The sequence below is a fragment of the Mesoplodon mirus genome (genome assembly GCF_964341445.2).
Source record: "Mesoplodon mirus genome assembly, chromosome: 8".
NCBI lineage: Eukaryota > Metazoa > Chordata > Mammalia > Artiodactyla > Ziphiidae > Mesoplodon > Mesoplodon mirus.
This window is the reverse complement of record NC_138984.1, coordinates 96,096,674-96,120,642: the sequence shown is the minus strand read 5'-3', so window position 1 is coordinate 96,120,642 and position 23,969 is coordinate 96,096,674. Positions and strand designations below refer to the sequence as shown.

The window sequence follows — 23,969 nt, the reverse complement described above, 5'->3', positions numbered from 1 at the left end:
AGTGTCTGGCCTTACATTTAGGTCTTTAATCCATTTTGAGCTTATTTTTGTGTATGGTGTTAGGGAGTGATCTAATCTCATACTTTTACATGTCCCTATCCAGTTTTCCCAGCACCACTTATTGAAGAGACTGTCCTTTCTCCACTGTACATTCCTGCCTCCTTTATCAAAGATAAGGTGACCATATGTCTGTGCGTTTAACTCTGGGCTTTCTATCCTGTTCCATTGATCTATCTTTCTGTTTTTGTGCCAGTACCATACTGTCTTGTTGACTGTAGCTTTGTAGTATAGTCTGAAGTCAGGGAGCCTGATTCCTCCAGCTCCATTTTTCGTTCTCAAGATTGCTTTGGCTATTCGGGGTCTTTTCTGTTTCCATACAAATTGTGAAATTTTTTGTTCTAGTTCTGTGAAAAATGCCAGTGGTAGTTTGATAGGGATTGCATGGAATCTGTAGATTGCTTTGGGTAGTAGAGTCATTTTCACAATGTTGATTCTTCCAATCCAAGAACATGGTACATCTCTCCATCTATTTGTATCATCTTTAATTTCTTTCATCAGTGTCTTATAATTTTCTGCATACAGGTCTTTTGTGTCCTTAGGTAGGTTTATTCCTAGATATTTTATTCTTTTTGTTGCAATGGTAAATGGGAGTGTTTCCTTGATTTCACTTTCAGATTTTTCATCATTAGTATATAGGAATGCCAGAGATTTCTGTGCATTAATTTTGTATCCGGCAACTTTACCAAATTCATTGATTAGCTCTAGTAGTTTTCTGGTAGCATCTTTAGGATTCTCTATGTATAGTATCATGTCATCTGCAAACAGTGACAGCTTTACTTCTTCTTTTCCAATTTGGATTCCTTTTATTTCCTTTTCTTCTCTGATTGCTGTGGCTAAAACTTCCAAAACTATGTTGAATAAGAGTGGTGAGAGTGGGCAACCTTGTCTTGTTCCTGATCTTAGTGGAAATGGTTTCAGTTTTTCACCATTGAGGACGATGCTGGCTGTGGGTTTGTCATATATGGCCTTTATTATGTTGAGGAAAGTTCCCTCTATGCCTACTTTCTGCAGGGTTTTTATCATAAATGGGTGTTGAATTTTGTCGAAAGCTTTCTCTGCATCTATTGAGATGATCATATGGTTTTTCTCCTTCAATTTGTTAATATGGTGTATCACGTTGATTGATTTGCGTATATTGAAGAATCCTTGCATTCCTGGAATAAACCCCACTTGATCATGGTGTATGATCCTTTTAATGTGCTGTTGGATTCTGTTTGCTAGTATTTTGTTGAGGATTTTTGCATCTATGTTCATCAGTGATATTGGCCTGTAGTTTTCTTTCTTTGTGACATCCTTGTCTGGTTTTGGTATCAAGGTGATGGTGGCCTCGTAGAATGAGTTTGGGAGTGTTCCTCCCTCTGCTATATTTTGGAAGGGTTTCAGAAGGATAGGTGTTAGCTCTTCTCTAAATGCTTGATAGAATTCGCCTGTGAAGCCATCTGGTCCTGGGCTTTTGTTTGTTGGAAGATTTTTTATCACAGTTTCAATTTCAGTGCTTGTGATTGGTCTGTTCATATTTTCTATTTCTTCCTGATTCAGTCTCGGCAGGTTGTGCATTTCTAAGAATTTGTCCATTTCTTCCAGGTTGTCCATTTTATTGGCATAGAGTTGCCTATAGTAATCTCTCATGATCTTTTGTATTTCTGCAGTGTCAGTTGTTACTTCTCCTTTTTCATTTCTAATTCTATTGATTTGAGTCTTCTCCCTTTTTTTCTTGATGAGTCTGGCTAATGGTTTATCAATTTTGTTTATCTTCTCAAAGAACCAGCTTTTAGTTTTATTGATCTTTGCTATCGTTTCCTTCATTTCTTTTTCATTTATTTCTGATCTGATTTTTATGATTTCTTTCCTTTTGCTAACTTTGGGGTTATTTTGTTCTTCTTTCTCTAATTGCTTTAGGTGCAAAGTTAGGTTGTTTATTCGAGATGTTTCCTGTTTCTTAAGGTGGGATTGTATTGCTATAAACTTCCCTCTTAGAACTGCTTTTGCTACATCCCATAGGTTTTGGGTCGTCGTGTCTCCATTGTCATTTGTTTCTAGGTATTTTTTAATTCCCTCTTTGATTTCTTCAGTGATCACTTCGTTATTAAGTAGTGTATTGTTTAGCCTCCATGTGTTTGTATTTTTTACAGATCTTTTCCTGTAATTGATATCTAGTCTCATAGCATTGTGGTCGGAAAAGATACTTGATACAATTTCAATTTTCTTAAATTTACCAAGGCTTGATTTGTGACCCAAGATATGATCTATCCTGGAGAATGTTCCATGAGCACTTGAGAAAAATGTGTATTCTGTTGTTTTTGGATGGAATGTCCTATAAATATCAATTAAGTCCATCTTGTTTAATGTATCATTTAAAGCTTGTGTTTCCTTATTTATTTTCATTTTGGATGATCTGTCCATGGGTGAAAGTGGGGTGTTAAAGTCCCCTACTATGATTGTGTTACTGTCGATTTCTCCTTTTATGGCTGTTAGTATTTGCCTTATGTATTGAGGTGCTCCTATGTTGGGTGCATAAATATTTACAATTGTTATATCTTCTTCTTGGATCGATCCCTTGATCATTATGTAGTGTCCTTCTTTGTCTCTTCTAGTAGTCTTTATTTTAAAGTCTATTTTGTCTGATATGAGAATTGCTACTCCAGCTTTCTTTTGGTTTCCATTTGCATGGAATATCTTTTTCCATCCCCTTACTTTCAGTCTGTATGTGTCTCTAGGTCTGAAGTGGGTCTCTTGTAGACAGCATATAGATGGGTCTTGTTTTTGTATCCATTCAGCCAATCTGTATCTTTTGGTGGGAGCATTTAGTCCATTTACATTTAAGGTAGTTATCGATATGTATGTTCCTATTCCCATTTTCTTAATTGTTTTGGGTTCGTTATTGTAGGTATATTCCTTCTGTTGTGCTTCTTGCCTAGAGAAGTTCCTTTAGCATTTGTTGTAAAGCTGGTTTGGTGGTGCTGAACTCTCTCAGCTTTTGCTTGTCTGTAAACGTTTTAATTTCTCCATCAAATCTGAATGAGATCCTTGCTGGGTAGAGTAATCTTGGTTGCAGGTTTTTCTCCTTCATCACTCTAATTATGTCCTGCCACTCCCTTCTGGCTTGTAGAGTTTCTGCTGAGAGGTCAGCTGTTATCCTGATGGGGATTCCCTTGTGTGTTATTTGTTGTTTTTGCCTTGCTGCTTTTAATATGATTTCTTTGTATTTAATTTTTGACAGTTTGATTAATATGTGTCTTGGCGTATTTCTCCTTGGATTTATTCTGTACGGGACTCTCTGTGCCTCCTGGACTTGATTAACTATCTCCTTTCCCATATTGGGGAAGTTTTCAACTATAATCTCTTCAAATATTTTCTCAGTCCCTTTCTTTTTCTCTTCTTCTTCTGGAACCCCTATAATTCGAATGTTGGTGCGTTTAATGTTGTCCCAGAGGTCTCTGAGACTGTCCTCTGTTCTTTTCATTCTTTTTTCTTTATTTTGCTCTGCAGCAGTTATTACCACTATTTTATCTTCCACCTCACTTATCCGTTCTTCTGCCTCAGTTATTCTGCTATTGATCCCATCTAGAGTATTTTTTATTTCATGTATTGTGTTTTTAATCGATGCTTGATTCATCTTTAGTTCTTCTAGGTCCTTGTTAACTGTTTCTTGCATTTTGTCTATTCTATTTCCAAGATTTTGGATCTGGGAAATAGAATCTTGGATCATCTTTACCATCATTATTCTGAATTCTTTTTCAGGTAGACTGCCTATTACCTCTTCATTTGTTAGATCTGGTGGGTTTTTATCTTGCTCCTTCTCCTGCTGTGTTTTTCTGTCTTCTCATTTTGCTTATGTTACTGTGTTTGGGGTCTCCTTTTTGCAGGCTGCCGGTTCGTAGTTCCCGTTGTTTTTGGTGTCTGTCCCCAGTCGCTAAGGTTGGTTTAGTGGGTTGTGTAGGCTTCCTGGTGGAGGGGACTAGTGCCTGTGTTCTGGTGGATGAGGCTGGATCTTGTCTTTCTGGTGGGCAGGTCCACGTCTGGTGGTGTGTTTTGGGGTGTCTGCAGACTTTTTATGATTTTAGGCCACCTCTCTGCTAATGGGTGGCGTTGTGTTCCTGTCTTGCTAGTTGTTTGGCATAGGGTGTCCAGCACTGTAGCTTGCTGGTCGTTGAGTGAAGCTGGGTGCTGGTGTTGAGATGGAGATCTCTGGAAGATTTTTGCCGTTTGATATTATGTGGAGCTGGGAGGTCTCTTGTGGACCAGTGTCCTGAAGTTGGCTCCCCCACCTCAGAGGCACAGCACTGACTCCGGGCTCCTTAATTTGGGATGATGTGTTGTCTATTCATGTATTCCACAGATGCAGGGTACATCAAGTTGATTATGGAGCTTTAATCCGCTGCTTCTGAGGCTGCTGGGAGAGGTTTCCCTTTCTCTTCTTTGTTCTCACAGCTCCTGGGTCTCAGCTTTGGATTTGGCCCCGCCCCTGCGTGTAGGTCGCCGGAGGGCGTCTGTTCTTCGCTCAGACAGGACAGGGTTAAAGGAGCAGCCGCTTCGGGGACTCTGGCTCACTCAGGCCGGGCGGGAGGGGGGGCACGGAGTGCGGGGCGAGCCTGCAGCGGCAGAGGTCGGCGTGACGTTGCACCAGCCCAAGGCGCGCCGTGCGTTCTCCCAGGGAAGCCGCCCCTGGATCCCGGGACCCCGGCAGTGGCGGGCTGCACAGGCTCCCGGAAGGGCGGTGTGGACAGTGACCTGCGCTCGCACACAGGCTTCTTGGCGGCGGCAGCAGCAGCCCCAGCGTCCCACGCCCGTCACTGGGCTCCGCGCTTTCAGTCGCGACTCGCGCCCGTCTGTGGGGCCCCTTTAAGCAGCGCTCTTAATCCCCTCCCCTCGCGCACCAGGAAACCAAGAGGGAAGAAAAAGTCTCTTGCCTCTTCGGCAGCTCCAGAGTTTTCCCAGACTCCCTGCCGGCTAGCTGTGGCGCATTAGCCCCCTTCAGGCTGAGTTCTCGCCGCCAGCCCCAGTCCTCTCCCTGCGCTCTGACCGAAGCCCGAGCCTCAGCTTCCAGCGCTGCGCGCCCCGGCGGGCGAGCAGACAAGCCTCTCGGGCTGGTGAGTGCCGGTTGGCACCGATCCTCTGTGCGGGAATCTCTCCGCTTTGCCCTACCCAGGTATGTGGGAGTTTCTTGCCTTTTGGGAGGTCTCGGGTCTTCTGCCAGCGTTCAGTAGGTGTTCTGTAGGAGTTGTTCCACGTGTAGCTGTATTTCTGGTGTATCCGTGGGGAGGAAGGTGATCTCCGCGTCTTACTCTTCCGCCATCTTACCCGGAAGTCAATCCATATTCTATATTATCTTAGTAGATATAGAATATTGCTTTTTAAAAATCACAGGTAAGTCTGTAAATCTTAAATATAACCAATAGGAAATATTTAAGAAAATAGGTGATTTTTTTTCTAATAACAATTTTCTTTATTAAAACAACGGATTTCTGGGGTTACAAAATCTGGTTTATCTTCAATTGCTATTCAGTTCATGGTGCTTAATTCCACAGTCTCAATGGGGACATTGGAGGCTTAGTCCCAGTTCAGCCTGTAATATAGGCCTTTAATGAGGTAATTTCCTTCCTTTTAATGACTCACAATTAAATGCACCTATAAACACAGTGCAGCTAGTTATATCAACTCTCCTTAGTTTTAAAAATCATTTCTGCTTCAGTCATCCTACTGTGAGGCATTTATTCTTGAATTGCAATCACTAAAGATATGTTAACTCATTATTATTTTCCAGATTCAATACCTTAAACAATGTCTTTAAAGTAATAAGTTCAGTAAAATGCCATTTATTCTGTATTTTACTGTATATTAAGACTTGTAATAGGCACAGCACATACATCAACTTTAAATTTCTTTTAAAGTCCACAGGGGAATGATCACTAATTCTATTTTCATGGAAACTGTGCCTGAGAGGGTAAATAGCTTATTTGCCTGAGGATTAACAAAGGCTTAAAATCAGGATTCTCTGATTCCACGGTCTCTTTCCACTATTCCCTATTACCTCCTCTAAATGCAAAACTAGTGAAATTCAATTCAACAGACAAATGCCAAGTTCCTACTATGTGCCAAATACCATGATGGGTTATATGAAAGGAGCAAAGATGAATAAGACTGTGCCTTTAGCAATCATGAGACTCAACAGTGTCACCTCCACTGTTAGACCCATGGACCTACAGTGGCTTCCTCTTGCCTTTTATTCAAAATCTTAATTCATCACCTCTAATCAACGTAGCTTATCAATTCTTTCCCATACTCCACCTTCAATCTCACTTCACTTGACTCTCCAACACAATTGTACTATTAACAATTCAATTTCTGTACAGGCCTCTATGGTATCATTCCATATTTACTCTTTCTATTTAGAATCTCTCTGTTCCCAATCTTGCATTTAGCTACCAATCTTTGTCCATCCTTCTTCCAAGATCCATTGCCACCAAACAGATGTCCTATCTGCCCTTCTATTCTGTGAGTTTTCATCAAGTATGCATGTACTTTATATTTTTTGCTGCTTTGTGCAAGGTCTTTGTTTCAAGTGTGTGGCATAAAACCACTAAGAGCAAGTTCCACATCATTTTGGATCCTCTATTCTTACCATCAAGTACCACCTACTTACAGCGCTCTCCAATAGAACTTCCTGTGGTGATGGAAGTATTTTGTATCTGTACTGTTCTATAAGATAACCACTTGCCACTACTGAGCAGTTGAAATGTGGCTACTGCAACTGAAAAAGTGAACTTAATTTTACTTAATTTTATTTATTTTTAATTTAAATAGTCATATGTGATTATCATATTGAACAATGCATTTAAAGTGTTATGCAAAATGTGAGTAATGAATAAACTATCAAATTACCTAAATGGACTTATAACAGCAGAGAAATTTTATTAAAACCAACCGATTGATAACAACAACAACAACAAAATCAATGTATATGAAGCAGTGCTCTGGATTTTATGTGAAAGCATTTATTCTTTCATTGCTATTAAGTTCAATTGTATAGTCATAGAATATATGTATCATGAAGAACAAACTTGATAAATTCTTGGAAACTCTTCTAAATCTCTAAATATAAAAACTAAGTTCAATTTCTCTAATGACCAAAGCGAATATTTTCAACTCACAGGTGGAAAATTTTCTAATAGTAGGGTCTTCTACAAAAGTTGTGCTAAAAGACATTTTAGTGTTGTCTGAGTTATATGTTAAAAATCACTAAACTGAAATGATTTCATGAGATCCCAAATTGGTAAGGCTGTAAATTCAAAATCCATTTAGAGTTCACCTTTTAAATCATAGAAAATTACTTCTTTTCCAATTAGCAAGGAAAACTATAATGTCTGAATTTTTAACTTAACAAGCCATGAAACAATCAACAGCCTCATGAAGAATCCATTATGCACAATTAATGGAGGTAAAATAGGGAAAAAATTATTTAAAATTCATATAACAATTTTATATATTGATTTATACTGTGTGCAATGAAAATATTTATTTTGTAGAGAGACAACATTGACTCTGCTTTTTGATATGATGGAATCTTTGTTTAATTTAATAGCACTGGCTCACTGAACTGGAAATTTTAGCAATGGTCTTTGCTGCTGCCATTCATGATTATGAGCATACGGGAACTACAAACAATTTTCATATTCAGACAAGGTAAGTTAGATAAAGGATTAACTTTTCTAAGTTAAAACTTGAAATTTATTTTTCTGAATATTACTTATTTTTAAGAGGATTTCAAAATAATTATGAAGATGTCTAATAAGAATAGATTTTAGCAAAATGCCTTAAGCTTGAAACACCTCAATCAGCAATTCTTATTTATCAAGAATCTTGTATTTTGGTGGCATATTTTGCAATTTAAAGAACATAAAAATGTATAAGATAACTTTTCTTTGCCCAGACTTGCACTAAACTATCACACAAGTCAGACATTTATTCACTGGGACAAATCTTACAACATTATTGTTCACGGCATCAGTCTGGTGTCATTATATATTTGAAAGTAATGAAGTTGCACTTCTGAAAAAAAATCTAAAGATCAAAGAAATCTTATTTCCAGGTTAGCATGCAATATTAAATTTAAAATAATTAGAAAATTGGATTTTTAATTATGGTGATAATGGCAGTTATTAGAATCAAAATACCAGAGTAGAGGTGTATTAGTCTGTTAGGAATATTACATAATACTACAGATTGGGTGGTTTAAATAACAGACATTTTCTCACAGTTCTGAAGATTGGACATGCAAGATCAAAGTGTTAGCAAGTTTGGTTTCTTCTGAGGTCTCTCCCCTTGGCTTGCAGATGGCTGACTTCTTGCTGTGTCCTCACATGACCTTTTTTCTGTGCTTGAACAGACCTCAGGGTCTCTTTCTCTTCTTATAAAACATCAGTCATATTGGATTAGGGCCCACCCTTTGACCTCTTTTAACATCAATTTTCTCTTTAAAGGCCTTATCTCCAAATACAGTCACATTCTAAGGTACTGGGGTTATATAAACATATAAATTGGGGGGAACATGATTCAGTCCATAATAGGAAGGGGCTCTAAGCTCTTTTTGGCTGCAAAGAGATTTCAGTACCCGGGAAACAGAATTTGGTTTAAGACCCATCAGGATCCAATTCACTTGTTTACATAGGATCCTGAATTTCTATGTCTTTCACTAGTCAGAGATGCTTAAGATGGAGATGTAAGTCGAGAGACTGGTTTCTTTCTGGAACTACTGTAGAGCTCTGTATTCTTGTTGAGGGAAAACTAAACCCAGTTATTTTTTGTTTGTTCATTTTTTTAAATTAATAGACTTTATTCCTTAGAGTAGATTTAGGTTTACATAAAAATTGAACAGAAAGTACAGAGTTTCCACATACTCCTTCTCCAACCCCACAGTTTCACCTAGTGTTAACATCTTACATCAGGTATGGTACATTTGTTACAATCGATGAATCAATATTGATACATTATTATTAGCTAAAATCTATAGCCTGCATTTTGGTTTACTGTTTGTGTTATACATTTTATGGGCTTCACAAATGTATAATGCCATGTATCCATCATTATAGTATCATCCACAATAGTTTCACTGACCTAAAAAGTCCCCTGAGCTTCATCTTTTCATTCTTCCCTCCCTCCTTCCCCCTTTACCCATGGCAATCACTGATCTTGTTAAGATCTCTAGTTTTGCCTTTTCCAAAATGTCATGTATTCGAAATCATGCAGTATGAAGCCTTTTCAAACTGGCTTCTTCCACTTAACAATATGCATTTAAGGTTCCTCTATGTCTTTTCATGACTTGATAGCTCATTTCTTTTTACTGCTGAATAATATTCCATTGCATGGATGTACCAGAGTTCACGTATTCAACTATTGAAGGATGTCTTGGTTTCCTCCAAATTTTGGCATTTATGAAAAAGCTGCCATAAATGTTCATGTGCAGGTTTTTGTGTGGTCTGTTCATTTGTATTTTAAGAGCAATATTTCTAAAAACTGATTTTCCAGCTATAGGAATTTGTTGTTTTGATGTGGGGAGCATGGAACATTTTATTAAAATACTGAACATTTTAGGGCTTCCCTGGTGGCACAGTGGTTGAGGGTCCGCCTGCCGATGCAGAGGACAGAGGTTCATGCCCCGGTCTGGGAGGATCCCACATGCCGCGGAGCGGCTGGGCCTGTGAGCCATGGCCGCTGAGCCTGCACGTCCGGAGCCTGTCCTCCGCAACGGCAGAGGCCACAGCAGTGAGAGGACTGCGTACTACAAAAAAAAAAAAAATACTGAATATTTTAGAGCTTCAAGGGATCCTACAGTGACTGAGATCCACATTATAGATCATCTGGTCTAAGCCTCACAGTCTAAGAAAAGAAAACAAAGATCTTAATAGGTGAAATTACCTAACTGTATGCACATAGTCAGCTGGTGGCAATAGTAGGGTTGAGAAGCTGAGATGATGGCCACTTAGTCTCAATCCAGTCTATTTACATAACTCTGCTCCCATGGGTAGAGACAGACATATAACAGTCAATCTTTTACAGCCTTTAATGGATGGACTTGAAAATTATGGCCCCTTGACAGAGACAGAGGGAAAGTTGAAATTCAAACAATGAAATGTTGGGGAAAGCATTCTGTCTATCCCTAGAGTCTCCCAGATTGACAGAGCATAAAGTGAAAAGGAAGACCTTGAAGTCTGGTTGTACAGCAGGGATGTTATTAACCTACACATTTGTAGAGTATAGAGATGTCCCGTTTTCATTTGTGTTAAACATCAAAGGAAAGGTAAACTATGCAGACCATTTTTGCTTAGCAAAGGCTCTTCTATATCCACCAAATTCATAATAAGTGGGATTTTAATTAAAGACAGCTCATTACTGAGCTGGGCCCAGTGTAGGACCACAGTTTTAGGAATTGGAGAAGGAAGCAAGTGATTTGCTTCCAATAAATATTTCTTGCTCTTTCTATTTTGAAAAGTAAAGGCAATGGACTGGTCTCCAGCAGCAATATTAAATTATCACTTCTAGATTTCACCTTTTACCATTGATTTACAACTGGATGAAGAGTCCTGATCTACTTATACTTTAGACTGCAGAGAAGGAAAAGGAGATGGAGAAAAGAAGGAGGAGAAAGAGGAGAGAGAGGAGGATGAAGAAGAATACACTTTTTACCATTTTATATTAAGAAGCTCTGTATAAAAACTGGGGAAAGGTCTAGTATTTTACTTATTTTCTTATATATTGTTTATCAGCATCAATTATTTAGTAGATTAATTCTACAAGAACTTGAACATTTTATGAACAAAAAAGTTGTAATGATCACAAATGCAACAATATGATGTGCTTTTTGAAATTATTGGCTTCACATTTTGTCCAAGTATATATTGGTTTTATGTTACTGATGTCAATAATTCTATCATATTTTATATTATTCATTGTTACTTGGATTTAGAGTTGCTTTTCTAATATGGAAACCTACTTACTGGATAATGCAAAATGACTGAAAATAATTTAAAACATAGTGCAAGGCTAGATTTGAGTTCAATAAAGACATTATAATTCATACAATCCTTGAAAGTGTAAATAAATAGAAATAATTTCCTCTTTGTGAAAAGAAAATGCCAAGCTACATGTAACCATGGACACTGGGTATTGCTTAGAATCTTGTTCTCTCCATAGCAGTCAAAGATTATCTCAAACATTTAGACCATTCTGTATTCTCAGCGTCCTTTTGGATTTATGAGACAAAATCACACATAATTTGCTACAATTAAATCTGGTTTAAAAAACACATCTTTGCTTGTTGCTGAGAGGAAGAAATAGTGATACTTAGATCCACATCATGCAATAACCCTGGCAAAACTGCCATGGCTAGAATTGAGATTGTATGATACAAAATATGTGATTTGCAAATCACAGTTTTCCCCATGATCTCAGCAAATTTCTGGAGATACTTGGACAAGATCTATTTAATTTTCTCTCAAACAAGGATTGCATGTATGCTCTCCTAGTTCAGTTTTCTGTGTATCGAGCCATGATTATTGCTAATAAAATTTTTAGGTCAAGGCTGGGATGATTAAAAGAAAATCTATTTTGGGGTTATATGCTATTAGCTAACTACATATGTTATTCTACTTTTATGATAGTGCTAGGAACAAAAGAGGAAGTAATTATTCCACTGCCTAATAGGTCATTTCCCCTATGTTAGATTAATAATCAAGCTTGGTTTATCCACCAGACTATTAGATACAGATCTCAAATAAGTTGCTTGCTACAGAAGCCAGATTTCTTAGTTCTTTCTTTTATTTGTCATTGTCTACTCTTTGGTAAACTTTCAGCGCTAAGGTCAGTGCTAGATCGCTACCCACTGAAAAGCCTGAAATAGTCTTAGTGAGACATTTTTAGTGCTGACAGAATATGTGTCTACCAGGAGGAAGGAAAAGTGAGAGGAGTGTGTTGCGTGTTGGTGAAAGTGGTAGCAAAACTGTTACAGGTTTTACCTTGACTTTCCTTTGGTGCTATTTTTACTGCCTACCTGCAAGTTGCCAACTTATATGCATGGGACACTGCACTGAACATAGAAGCTCTCCTTCCATTCCACACTTGCAAAATGATCTGGCAACTTAAGGGGACAGAGGAAGAAGAAGCAAGGGCTCAATTATACAGATTTGAGAACACTTGGAACACTTATGCTAGAATACCAATTTCAATAGTGCAACTTAAGTACTTTATTTGATGATCTTAGGCGTGGCAATGACTTTTTCAATACAACACCAAAGCACAATTCTTGAAAGAAATAACTGATAAACTGGACATCATTAAAATTAAAAATTTATGCTTTATGAAAGGCAATATCAAGAGAATTACAAGATCAACCAAAGAGTAGGAGAAAATATTTGCAAAAGATACATCTGATAAAGGACTATTGTGCAAAATACATAAAGAAGTCTTAACACTCAACAATAAGAAAATAAAGAACCTGATTTAAAAATGGTCCTTAACAGATACCTCACCAACGAAGATACACAGATGGCAAATTAGCTTATGCAAAGATGCTCCATATTATATGTCATCAGGGAAATGCAAATTAAACAACGAGATATCGCTACACATCTTTTAGAAAGGCCAAAATCCAGAACATTGACAGCACCAAATGCTAGTAAGGATGTAGATCAACAGGAACTCTCATGCATTGCTGATGAGAATGCAAAATGGTACAGCTGTATTGGAAGACAGTTTGGTGGTTTCTTAAAAAACTAAGCATGCTCTTACCATGTGAGCCAGCAATCACTCTCCTTGGTATTTACCCAACAGAGCTGAAAACTTATGTCCACACGAAAACCTGCACAGAGGTGTTTATAGCAGCTTTATTCATAATTGCCAAAACTTAAAAGCAACTAAGATGTCATTCAGTAGGTGAGTGGATAAATAAACTGTGATACATCCAGATAATGTAATATTATTTAGTGCTCAAAAGAATTGAGCTATCAAGCCATGAAAAGATATAAAGGTAGCTCACATGCATACTAAAAGGTTCAAGAATTCAATCTGAAAAGGCTACATGCTGTATGAGTCCAACCATGTGACATTCTGGAAATGGCAAAACTGTGAAAACAATAAAAAGATCAGGGGTTGCCAAGGGTTCAGGGGATGGGAATGGAAAGATGAATTGGCAGATCACAAAGGATTTCTAGGGCAGTGAAAATACTCTGTATGATACAATGGTAGATGTATGTCGTTATACATTTGTCCAAACCCATAGAATGTATACCACTAAGAGTAAACCCTTAATGTAAACTATGGACTCTGAGTGATAATGATATTCAATGTAGATTCATCAATTTCAACAAGTGTACCACTGTGATTGGGGATGTTAATAATGGGGGAGGCTATGCATGTGTGGGGACTAGGGGGTATATGGAGAATCTCTGTACCTTCTGCTCAATTTTGTTGTGAACCTAAAACTGCTCTAAAAAATAAATGCTATCTTTTAAAATTATCATACAGTAAAAAACAAAAAGAAAGGAAACTAAGTACTTTCATAAGTCTGGGTGTTTAATTATAGGATTTTTATGGATGATATTTTGTCTTATGACTTGAGTAGTTTTCAAAGACACTCATGAGGTCTAAAGAAATCCTCTACTTGGCATTTTGTTTTTAATTCTTAGGTCAGATGTTGCCATTTTGTATAATGATCGCTCTGTCCTTGAAAATCACCATGTGAGTGCAGCTTATCGACTTATGCAAGAAGAAGAAATGAATGTTCTGGTAAATTTATCCAAAGATGACTGGAGGTGAGTTTCAGAGGAAACCTAGAGGAAATTTAATTTTAGGGAAAAAGTTAAGTGATGTAAACTGAAGAAAACAGATGAAAGTCAATCCTTTACTCACAAAACAAACTCAGTTCCCTTTGACTGGATGATTCTGAGGATGATTAGTGCCTAGAAGACGGTTCAGGAGCCAGGCTGTGTTACATGGAGCTGAACTATTTCAAGGCCAATTCAACATCTATATGCATTATAGCCAATCCATAAGATTATGTACCACATAAGAAAAACCTTAAGATACATAACTACATACTCCCAGGAATGGAGTTCTGCTCAGTTGTACCAATATGTGGTCCTACATGAATTCAAAATTTTAGCATCACACTGATTCCTTCATATATTACTTTTCTATATGTGTTTAGCTTTTCTAAAAAACAAAGAACTCACTATTTGGGGAAAAAATTATGAATATAACATACTAAAATGACCTAGATGCAAAGAGTAATCTTAACATGTTTCTCCAAGGCATCTGTCTTCTTAAAAAGAAAAAAAAATTACGTGAAATGGTATTGCTTATTGCCATGCAGGGAAAAATAACAAGATGCACCCCTACTACTCAGCATAACATTCCCTCCTTTCTTCTTGATCCTCAGGTCATCATCATCCCCTTCATTTGACTATAGGCTTGCCAGAGGTAGCAAATAAAAATAAAGGACATCCAGTTAAATATAAATTTCAGATAAACATAGACATTTTTTAGTGTAAGTATATCCCTAATTTTCTGTGGGACCTACTTACATAAAAAAAAAAAAGGAAGCCTTTATCTTTAACTAAGATCTTGTTAAAAGTCAGTTAATGGGCTGAAAAAATTCCTATTCAAATTCAAATATCAAAGTGTTGTTTAGGTTTGTTTCTGTTTTTGTTTTTTTTCTTTAAATCAAGGTGAAAAGAAATGTCCAAAGAAGTAACCTGGAATTAAGATCTGCCTTAAAATAAATAAATAAAAGTTTAATTCAAGGTTTAAAACAAGCCCTAATTTCCCATGGTTACTTCTCCAAATATTAAAACTTCCTTATAAAGCAGAAACTAATAAAAAAAAAAATTTAAAAAAATAAAAATAAAAAAATAAATAAAACTTCCTGGATTTTCAAGGCTGGAAAAAATATGGGCTCACTTTTGCAACTGTAGAAAAAGCTCTGAAGTCAGGGGAAGGAGGCATTTTGTTTTGGGAACCCAATTCAGGCCTCTCATTTTACACCACAGGAAACAATAGCACAGTTGGGTCACCAAACTAGGAAGGCCAGGATCTAATTGTGAAGCCACCACTGCTGGGTATGGGGAAAATAGAAGGGCAAAAGTAGAAGCAGGGACACAAGTGCAGAGGTGTTTCCTAAGGTCCGAGAGATTGACTGTTTACATCTAGAGTATTAATTTATTTCTTCATCAGTGATTATCATTCCCAGAGGTAACATTTGTATTATTAATTTTATTATTCCTTTGAATTAACTTTTTTCTTCTCAAAGTTATTCTGTTGCTATTTCAGTGTGATTTTTTTCTATTACACTTTGTTCTTTAACATCTTTATCATTTATTCTCATAATTTACTCCTCTAATATTTTATATTTTTGTACAGTAGCTAAGAAGTTACTGTACAAAACATCCTAATTGAGTGTTTTTATAGAATTTTTCTTTTCAGCCGCTCCACAAGGCTTGCAGGATCTTAGTTCCCCAACCGGGGATAGAACCCGTGGCTCCAGCAGTGAGAGCACCAAGTCCTAACCACTGGACTGCCAGGGAATTCCCAAATTTTTTTAACACATACTATAATATCACATGATTTATGATTTGATTTATCATATGATTTAACACTGTTTCCAAAAAGCTGTAAAAGATTTATTTAATAGTATAAACTTGATACTATTTTACCAAGAATTAAAATATGGATAGCGGGACTTCCCTGGTGGTTCAGTGATTAAGATTCCGCCTGCCAATTCAAGAGACAGGGGTTCAAGCCCTGGTCTGGGAAGATGCCACATGAGGCGGAGCAACTAAGCCCGTGTGCCACAACTACTGAGCCCACATGCCACAACTACTGAAGCCCGCGAGTCTAGGGCCCATGCTCCACAACAAGAAAAGCCACGGCAATGAGAAGCCTGCACACTGCAATGAAGAGTAGCCCCCTCTCACTGCAACTAGAGAAAGCCCACACGCAGCGACGAAGACCCAACACAGCCAAAAATAAATAAATAAATAAATTAATTAGTTAAAAATAAATAAATAAATAAAATAAAATATGGGTAGCTTTTTAAGGGTTTTTAGGTTTTCTGTTTGCAAATCTATTTTTTAAAGTAACTTTAGTAACTATAAATGCAGTAATTTTTAAATTTTGGCAAGAAAAATGTATAAATAAAGTAACATTTCCTTTGTGCACTAGTTTGCCTGTTGATATTAGTTGATTATTGATAATATCTAACATTTATTGATTACTGTTAAAAAACAAAGTTCAACTGAGTAAATTTTAAAAATCTTATTGGCTTTATTCAACCCAATTCATGAATTGGGCAGCATCCCATCTAGCAAATGAAAAGGAGCTCCAAATAACTGTACAAAATGGCAGACTTTTATAAGCAGAAAGAGGAGGACAAGGAAGTTATTCTAACAAGGAGCTGATTGTTTTAGGCAAAGTCACCTTCCTTTGGGGGATGACAGGGGTCTATCAGGTGGATTACCTCACTAGTGCTGACCAGGTAATTCCACATTGATTGGTTTAAGTTTCCAATCCTGGAGGAGGTATTAAGTCTTGGTTTGATGATATGGGCTTAGCACAAGGACTCCATTTTGGGTCTGTTGTCTCTTTTTTAACATCACATCTGCAAAGTACAAAGTATTTATTAAATTTTATAGATTTCATAAAACTTTTGTCTCATTTTTCCTAGTTAACATGAATGTTTTGGTACAGTTGGTATTGTAACATGGGTATCTCATAATTTAGAAGAAAAAATGTAATTGAGAATAAGTATTAACTATCTTTGATAGCTTCCATTCCCTTAATATTTGGGTAAAAGAATTCTAAGCAAGCTATCCAATATCATGAACAGTAATCAAAGTATTGTTTTCTCATTGCTCCTATCTAAAAATCCAACTGAATTGAGCACCCATAATTTTCAGCAAGAATCGCCAATATGTGGTTGTTCTTAAAAACAAATCATTCAATCATACCATCTTTAGGTAAAATATCTTTGACACAAGATCATAATTCAAGTTTACCATACACCTGTAATTTAGCTTACTCTACTGGCCACAGAATGAAATAAAATATCATTTCCAGTATAAGTGACTTTTTTACCTATCTGTACTGAGCAAGCAATGAATTGTAGAACATGCAAGCCTTTACTGGCATTACTCATCTCCTGCTTACTGTGAGAATGAGTTATTCATTCATAGGCTTTGTGATATGTTCACCGTATTTGCAGTGTCTTGGTTAAAATTTTAACAGTACCAGTAGCTCTGTCTATGATATGTAGGATCGGGGCCCCCAGGGCTTAAACATAGAATTCCCGCTCACTTATAGCCTTGGTTTCTCTGGAGTTCTCATGATGGAAGCTTGGTACAGTGGAGTGATCCAAGTGTCACCTTTGCTAGTGGGAACTCTTGGGGGTGAATCTTATCTCTGCTATTTACTAGCTGTGTGACTTAGCAAACAACTCAATCCCCTCTGGTGGGAAATAATAGTACCCCCTCACATAAAAGCACCTAGAACACTGCCTTGATTGAATAAATACTGAATAAATGGCGGTGGTTTTCTTAATTACAAGTTCTGACTTTAGAATAGTTTTTTCTTTAAAATTGGTTAGGATTCTTTCTGATATTAATTATTATTTCTAAAAATAATATTTAGAAATTTTGAGTGGGGGAAGGATGTAGGTGTGGGAGGGAAAGCATCCAGTTCTTTAAAAGGAGATGTTGCACAGCATCATTCACAAATCACTTTCCTGGCAACATCCTAAAGCCAAACTTTTGTAAGCTCTTTTACATTTAAAATGTAGCATCTTTTGTGCTCATACCATTAGAAAAAATAAAATGTAATTCGCAATATTAAGGAAATATTTCACTTGAGAACAAAAAGTGGCCAAACAAACCTTTCTGCTTTTGATGACTCCACAGGGATCTTCGGAACCTAGTGATTGAAATGGTTTTGTCTACAGACATGTCTGGTCACTTCCAGCAAATTAAAAATATAAGAAACAGTTTGCAGCAGCCTGAAGGGTAGGTTTGTTTTTTGTTTTTTTTTCATGTTAAAAGTATGTGGGCTTGAACTCAGAGGAGACTGTAATTGGTTACTTTGTTCTGATAATTTGAACATGTCCTTGTTTTGACAGGCTTGACAAAGCCAAAACCATGTCCCTGATCCTCCATGCAGCAGACATCAGTCACCCAGCCAAATCCTGGCAGCTGCACCACCGATGGACCATGGCCCTGATGGAGGAGTTTTTCCTACAGGTGCCTCTTTCATGTTCTGTGTCTATGCAAATTTTTTTGGAAATAGTGACTATGCATATCGACGTACATCTTCTCTGTAAAGAATCCAGGCCTTGTGACTTACTATTACCAACTTGGCCACAACACATTCTTGGGACTTCAGGCAGAATTTATTAATCTTTCAAATAAATGTATTAAATAATCCTATGTAGTATAATACATGTTTTAAAGAGGGTCTAGTCTTGGATCTCAGATGCCAATCTCAAGAGAGAAAGAAATTAACAAATGAGTCACTATCTGCTGTTAAAAGGTAAAATGCTAGGGTTAGGTTTAGGGTTAGGGTTTGCAGAGGCAGCAAATAGCTTTCATCATAAAAAGAGAAAGGGAGAATTTATAACACTTCTGCATACATCTTGCTGGTTAGAATTTAGTTATACATGCATAGTTGCAAGGATGGCTGAGATATATAGTTTTTAGCTGGGTGAACATGTACCTAACTGCAAAAATCTATTGTTATGTGAAAAAGCAAGCCTGGATATTGTTGACAAAAAATTAATCAATAGCCAATCTAAGAAAGAAATGGAAAATTTTATTTGAGCCAAAATAAAGATAATAACTTGTGAGACAGTCTCTCAGAGAGTTCTGAGAGCTGTTCTGAAGAGGTAAAGGGGGAGGCCAGTATGTATGTGATTTCGGCAAAAGGGTGCATGCAATCAAGTACACATCTCAGTAGAAGGTTGCTGCTAGTCACAAGGAACAGACATTTTAGTTAATGGTTTTAGTGCTTTTCAAAGTATGGGAAGATGCAAGAATCCAAGTTCACAACAAATTTCTCTTGAAAATATCTAACTATCTGAGGCCAGTTCTGTCAGTTTTCCCCCAGCACAAAGCACTGCATCGTGATCTTCACCCTGAATTCCTTTCAGGGTGTATTGTAAGTCAGTAACTTCAGTACCTAATGACTTAATTCTTGTAGAACTGGATGGTGGGCAACATTCTTTATTTTACAATCCCTTACCTTTAGGTCTTAATTTCGACCAGGATGTGGGAGGCATTTCATGACCAATTTGTTCCATTGCCCAGGTTAGGCAAGAATTTCGTTGTTAGGCCACTCAATGTACTGTTACTGGACTAAACCCTGTTAACAGTGGCCAAAAACCTCTGGAACGCCTGTCATACTAGTCTCTTATGGTTCAGGAAATGGTTCCCTCTTGTTGCTTCTTCCCATATCTAGAATTACACTATTATAATCATTGATCTTATAGAACTGTATATTTGGTCAATTGTTTCAAGTTGCCTAATCATCATTAATTTTATCACAGTCATACATTTGGTAATGCAAGAAACAATGATCTTGTAAAATAGGCAGAATACAAGTACTAAGGTCATAAGTGAGTACTTAAGTTAAGATCTTCCATTAGGTGTGACCCAATATCTTTCCAGGTCATCTGACCAGTCTGTTTTGCACCAGTCACTATCTTTAAGGGAAATGATGCATTGGCATTGTACATAAAGTGCACCAAAGATGTCTGCACATACAGGGTGAGCAGTGGGTCATCTTGGCCCCTTACAAGATTGCAAAAAGCAAGGTTAATTTCTAAGGAGTTACATGGCTGGTGCCAGGAGGAAAAAAATTGATCTTTATGATTGAGCAGGTATTTCTGCCATTGGAGAGGTTTGGTTAATGCATAATGCAGATGCACAATGGACACTAGAGGGGAGAGAAGAGGCCCAGATGGGCAGAGCAAAAAAATATGTTTAAATTTTTCTTGTCTTGCCTTAAAATGTGAATTTTTATTTCATCAATATGGAGAATGACCAGTGTTCTCTACAACAAGTATATGTTTTTTTTTCTCTATGGTATCCTTATTCTGTTTCTACTCCCACTGGGGGTACTACAGTAAAATGAGTCAAGTAACTCAGGAAAGTGCTTTACTTACAATTATAGTTTTATTATAAAGAATACAACTCAGGAACAGCCAAATGAAGAAGTGCATAGGCCAAGGTCTGGAAGGGCCCCAGACATGAAGCTTCCATGCTCTCTCCCCATAGAGTCAGGGTGTGTCACCTTCCTGGCACATCAGTGTGTTCACCAACCAAAACGTGCCACTGAGTTTTGGTGTCAGGAGTTTTTATGGGGATTCATTACATAGGCATGACTGATTAAATCATTGCCCATATGATTGAACTCAACTTCCAGCCCTCCTTTCCTCCCAGATGATGCTGCCCCAATATTCCAACCCTCTAATCATGTGATTGGTCTCTCTGGTGAGCAGCCCTATCCTGAAGCAATCTAAGGGGTCTTATGCCATGAGTCACATAATTAGCATAACAAAGAGTCTCCTGTCACTCAGGAAATTTCATGGGTTTTTGAACCTTTGTGCCAGGAACCAGGAACAAAGATCAAATACATTATTTATGATGCCACAGTCCCTTTTAGAGAAGCTCTTTTTTAACTTCTGTATTTACAGATTATTTGATTTCTCAACATTGTTCTTTATTTTTAATCTTTATTTTTTAATGTTTCACTTATTCTGAAAACATAAAGACCAAATACATTACTGTAGTTAGATGACTATGGTTTTTGTCTCCTATCTTCAATAGGTATATGGTTTCACTTTGAAATAGCGTTGCATAGTCCTAGAGAAAGTTACTAAGTAACATCTTTGAAATTCAAATATTTTCACATTAAAAATGTCTTTAAAAAATATTTTAATACATTTTGTGCTTAAAAATAAAAGACCAAATGTTAAAATCTGTTCAATTCTAAAGGCAAGCTGCATGCTATGGCCAATTAAAAATTATAATTTTAGTTACTCAACCAATCATCAGACAATGGTAAATATAAAATAGACTTAGAGATCTTTAATAACAACATTCTCACATTAGAGATGAAAAAAACAGAACCAGGAAAAGATAAAATGACTTTTCTTGGGTTAAGAAGAAATATTAAAATATTTTTAATTGAATGACCATGAAAACACAACATATGAAAATTTGTGGGATGCAGCTGAAGCAATGCTAAGAGAAAATTTTATAGCTTTAGATGCTTATATTAGAAAAGAACGTATAGGGCCTCCCTGGTGGCGCAGTGGTTGAGAGTCCACCTGCCGGTGCAGGGGATACGGGTTCGTGCCCCGGTCTGGGAGGATCCCATATGCCGCGGAGCGGCTGGGCCCGTGAGCCATGGCTGCTGAGCCTGTGCGTCCGGAGCCTGTGCTCCGCAACGGGAGAGGCCGCGGCAGTGAGAGGCCCGCGTACAGCAAAAAAAAAAAAAAAAAAAAAAAGAAAAGAACGTATAAATCAATTATCTATGTTTCTACCTTACTAAGTAAGCAAAGAAAAGTTAAGAAAATTAAACCAAAATAAGTTGATGGAAGGAGGTAATAAATATAAAAGCAGAAATCAATGAAATAGAACAAGACAAACAACAGCAAAAATTAACAAAAGCAACAGTTGGTTCTCTGAAAAATATAAAATAAAATTACTAGCAGGATCAAAAAGAGAAAAAAAAGCATAACTTGTAAAGGAAAGAAGAGATATCATTATAGATCTATATATATCAAAAGGATAAAGAATGTTATACACAATATAAATTTAATGACTCAGATTAAATTACTAAATTATTTGAAAGATACAAATTACCAAAACAGACACAAGAAAAAAATTGTAATCTGAATATCCATATATCTGTTTTTAAACACTGTAGTTTAAACTCTTCCCATGAAGAAAATTCCAGGCTTAAATGGCTTCAGTTCTTAATTCTCGTTTCAATTCTTAATTTTCAGTTCAGCTGAGAGAGGGTGAATTCTCTCAAACTTTTCAGGAAAAAATAATGCCAGTCTTACACAAATTCTTTCATGACATGGAAGAAGAGGGAAAATTGTCAATATAACCCCTGACAAAAACTAACAAAGCCTTTGCAAGTAAGAAAATTGTACACCCATATCTGTCATGAACCTAGATGTAAAATTCCTTAAAATATTAGCAAATCCAACTCAGCAATATAGTAAAAGGGTACACATCATGACCTCCATTGACTTAGTACTCAAAAATCATTTAGGTACTTTACCATATTAAGAGGAAAACAGGGGGGAAAAATCCTATTATCATCTCAATACTTGCAGAAAAAGCATTTGACAAAATTCAAAAGACATTCATTATAAAAACTTTCAGCAAACTAGAAATAGGAGACCTCTCTCAACCTGGCAAAAGGTGCCTATAGTTAACAATACTTCATGGTGAAATATTGAACACTTTCATTCTAAGACTTGGATGTCTACTCTTACCACTTCCATTCAACATTGCATTTAAAATTCTAGGTAGTGCAATAAGGTAATAAAAGGAAATAAAGAATAGATTGGATAAAAATAAATAAAACTGTCTTATTTCCAGAAACATGAGCATCTACATAGAAAATCTTAAAGAATCTGTTAAAAGCTACTTGAACTGATAAATGAGTTTATCAGGGTCATTGAATCAATTGTATTTCTGTATGCTAGCAGCAAAAAATTTGAAAATGAAAATTTAAAATCAATATTATTTATAATAGCATAAAAATAGTAAACTGGGAATATATTAATAAAATACATATAAAACCTTGATACAGAAAACCACAGAATATTGTTGAGAAAAAAATTTTAAAGACCTACATAAATGGAGAGATATACTATGTTAATGGATTGAAAGATCTAATATTGCCAAGATGTCAATTCTTCCAAAATTGTTTAATATATTTAACATAATCCTTATTAAATATTACAATAGTCTTCTTTATAGAAGCTGAAAGAAAAGCTGATCCTAAAATCTACATGGAAAAGAATCTAAAATAGCCAAAATAATTTTGAAAAAGACTAAGAGTTGAAGGACTTACACTTCCTTATTACACAACTTGGTATAAAGCTACAGTAATCAAGTCAGTGTGTTACTGACATAGGGACAGACAAATAGGCAATAAAATAGAATAGTGATTCCAGAAGTAGTTCCATACTTAGACGATCATTTGATTTTCTACAAAATCACCAAAACAGCTAAATGGGGAAAGGGAAGTCCACAAATAGCAGTGGAACAACACATTATATGTATGAAAGAAAAGGAACCTACCTGTCCTCTACCTGTACCCTGTATAAAAATTAAATTCAAGATTAACCACAGGCTTAACACAAAACTATAAAGTTTCTACAGGAAAGCTCAAGAGAATGTCTCTCTAATCTTAGGGGTAAGCAAATATTTCTTAGTGAAGACACATATAGCACTACCTATGAAAGAAAAAATTTGTAAAGTGGACAAAAGCAAAATTCAAAACTTCTGCTCTTCCAAAGATACTATTAAGAAAAGGCAAGCCATAGACTGAGAGAAAATATTTGTACTACAAATATCTGGCTACAGGCTTGTACCAGATTGCATAAAGAATTGCTACAAATCAGTAATAAAAAGAAAAGCAGGGCCTCCCTGGTGGCGCAGTGGTTGAGAGTCCGCCTGCCGATGCAGGGGACACGGGTTCGTGCCCCGGTCTGGGAAGATCCCACATGCCACGGAGCGGCTGGGCCCGTGAGCCATGGCTGCTGAGCCTGCGCGTCCAGAGCCTGTGCTCCGCAACGGGAGAGGCCACAACAGTGAGAGGCCTGCGTATAGCAAAAAAAAAAAAAAAAA

General features: G+C 36.8%; 1 protein-coding gene across 7 annotated transcripts in view; it reads left to right on the top strand.

Annotated features, from left to right (window-relative positions):
- The window catches only part of PDE1A (phosphodiesterase 1A), a 351,645-nt gene that overhangs the window by 268,151 nt on the left and 59,525 nt on the right, over positions 1–23,969 (top strand). For 6 of the 7 annotated variants that reach the window (XM_082631377.1, XM_082631380.1, XM_082631378.1 and 3 more), the window contains 5 exons: positions 7,643–7,743; positions 12,886–12,987; positions 13,740–13,865; positions 18,003–18,104; positions 18,218–18,570. In XM_082631377.1, the coding sequence (XP_082487503.1) occupies positions 7,643–7,743; positions 12,886–12,987; positions 13,740–13,865; positions 18,003–18,104; positions 18,218–18,494 (708 nt within the window). In that variant the 3' untranslated portion in view covers positions 18,495–18,570. Of the gene's footprint in view, positions 1–7,642; positions 7,744–12,885; positions 12,988–13,739; positions 13,866–18,002; positions 18,105–18,217; positions 18,571–23,969 lie in introns of those variants that run through there. The other variant, XM_082631382.1, reaches the window with a different exon arrangement.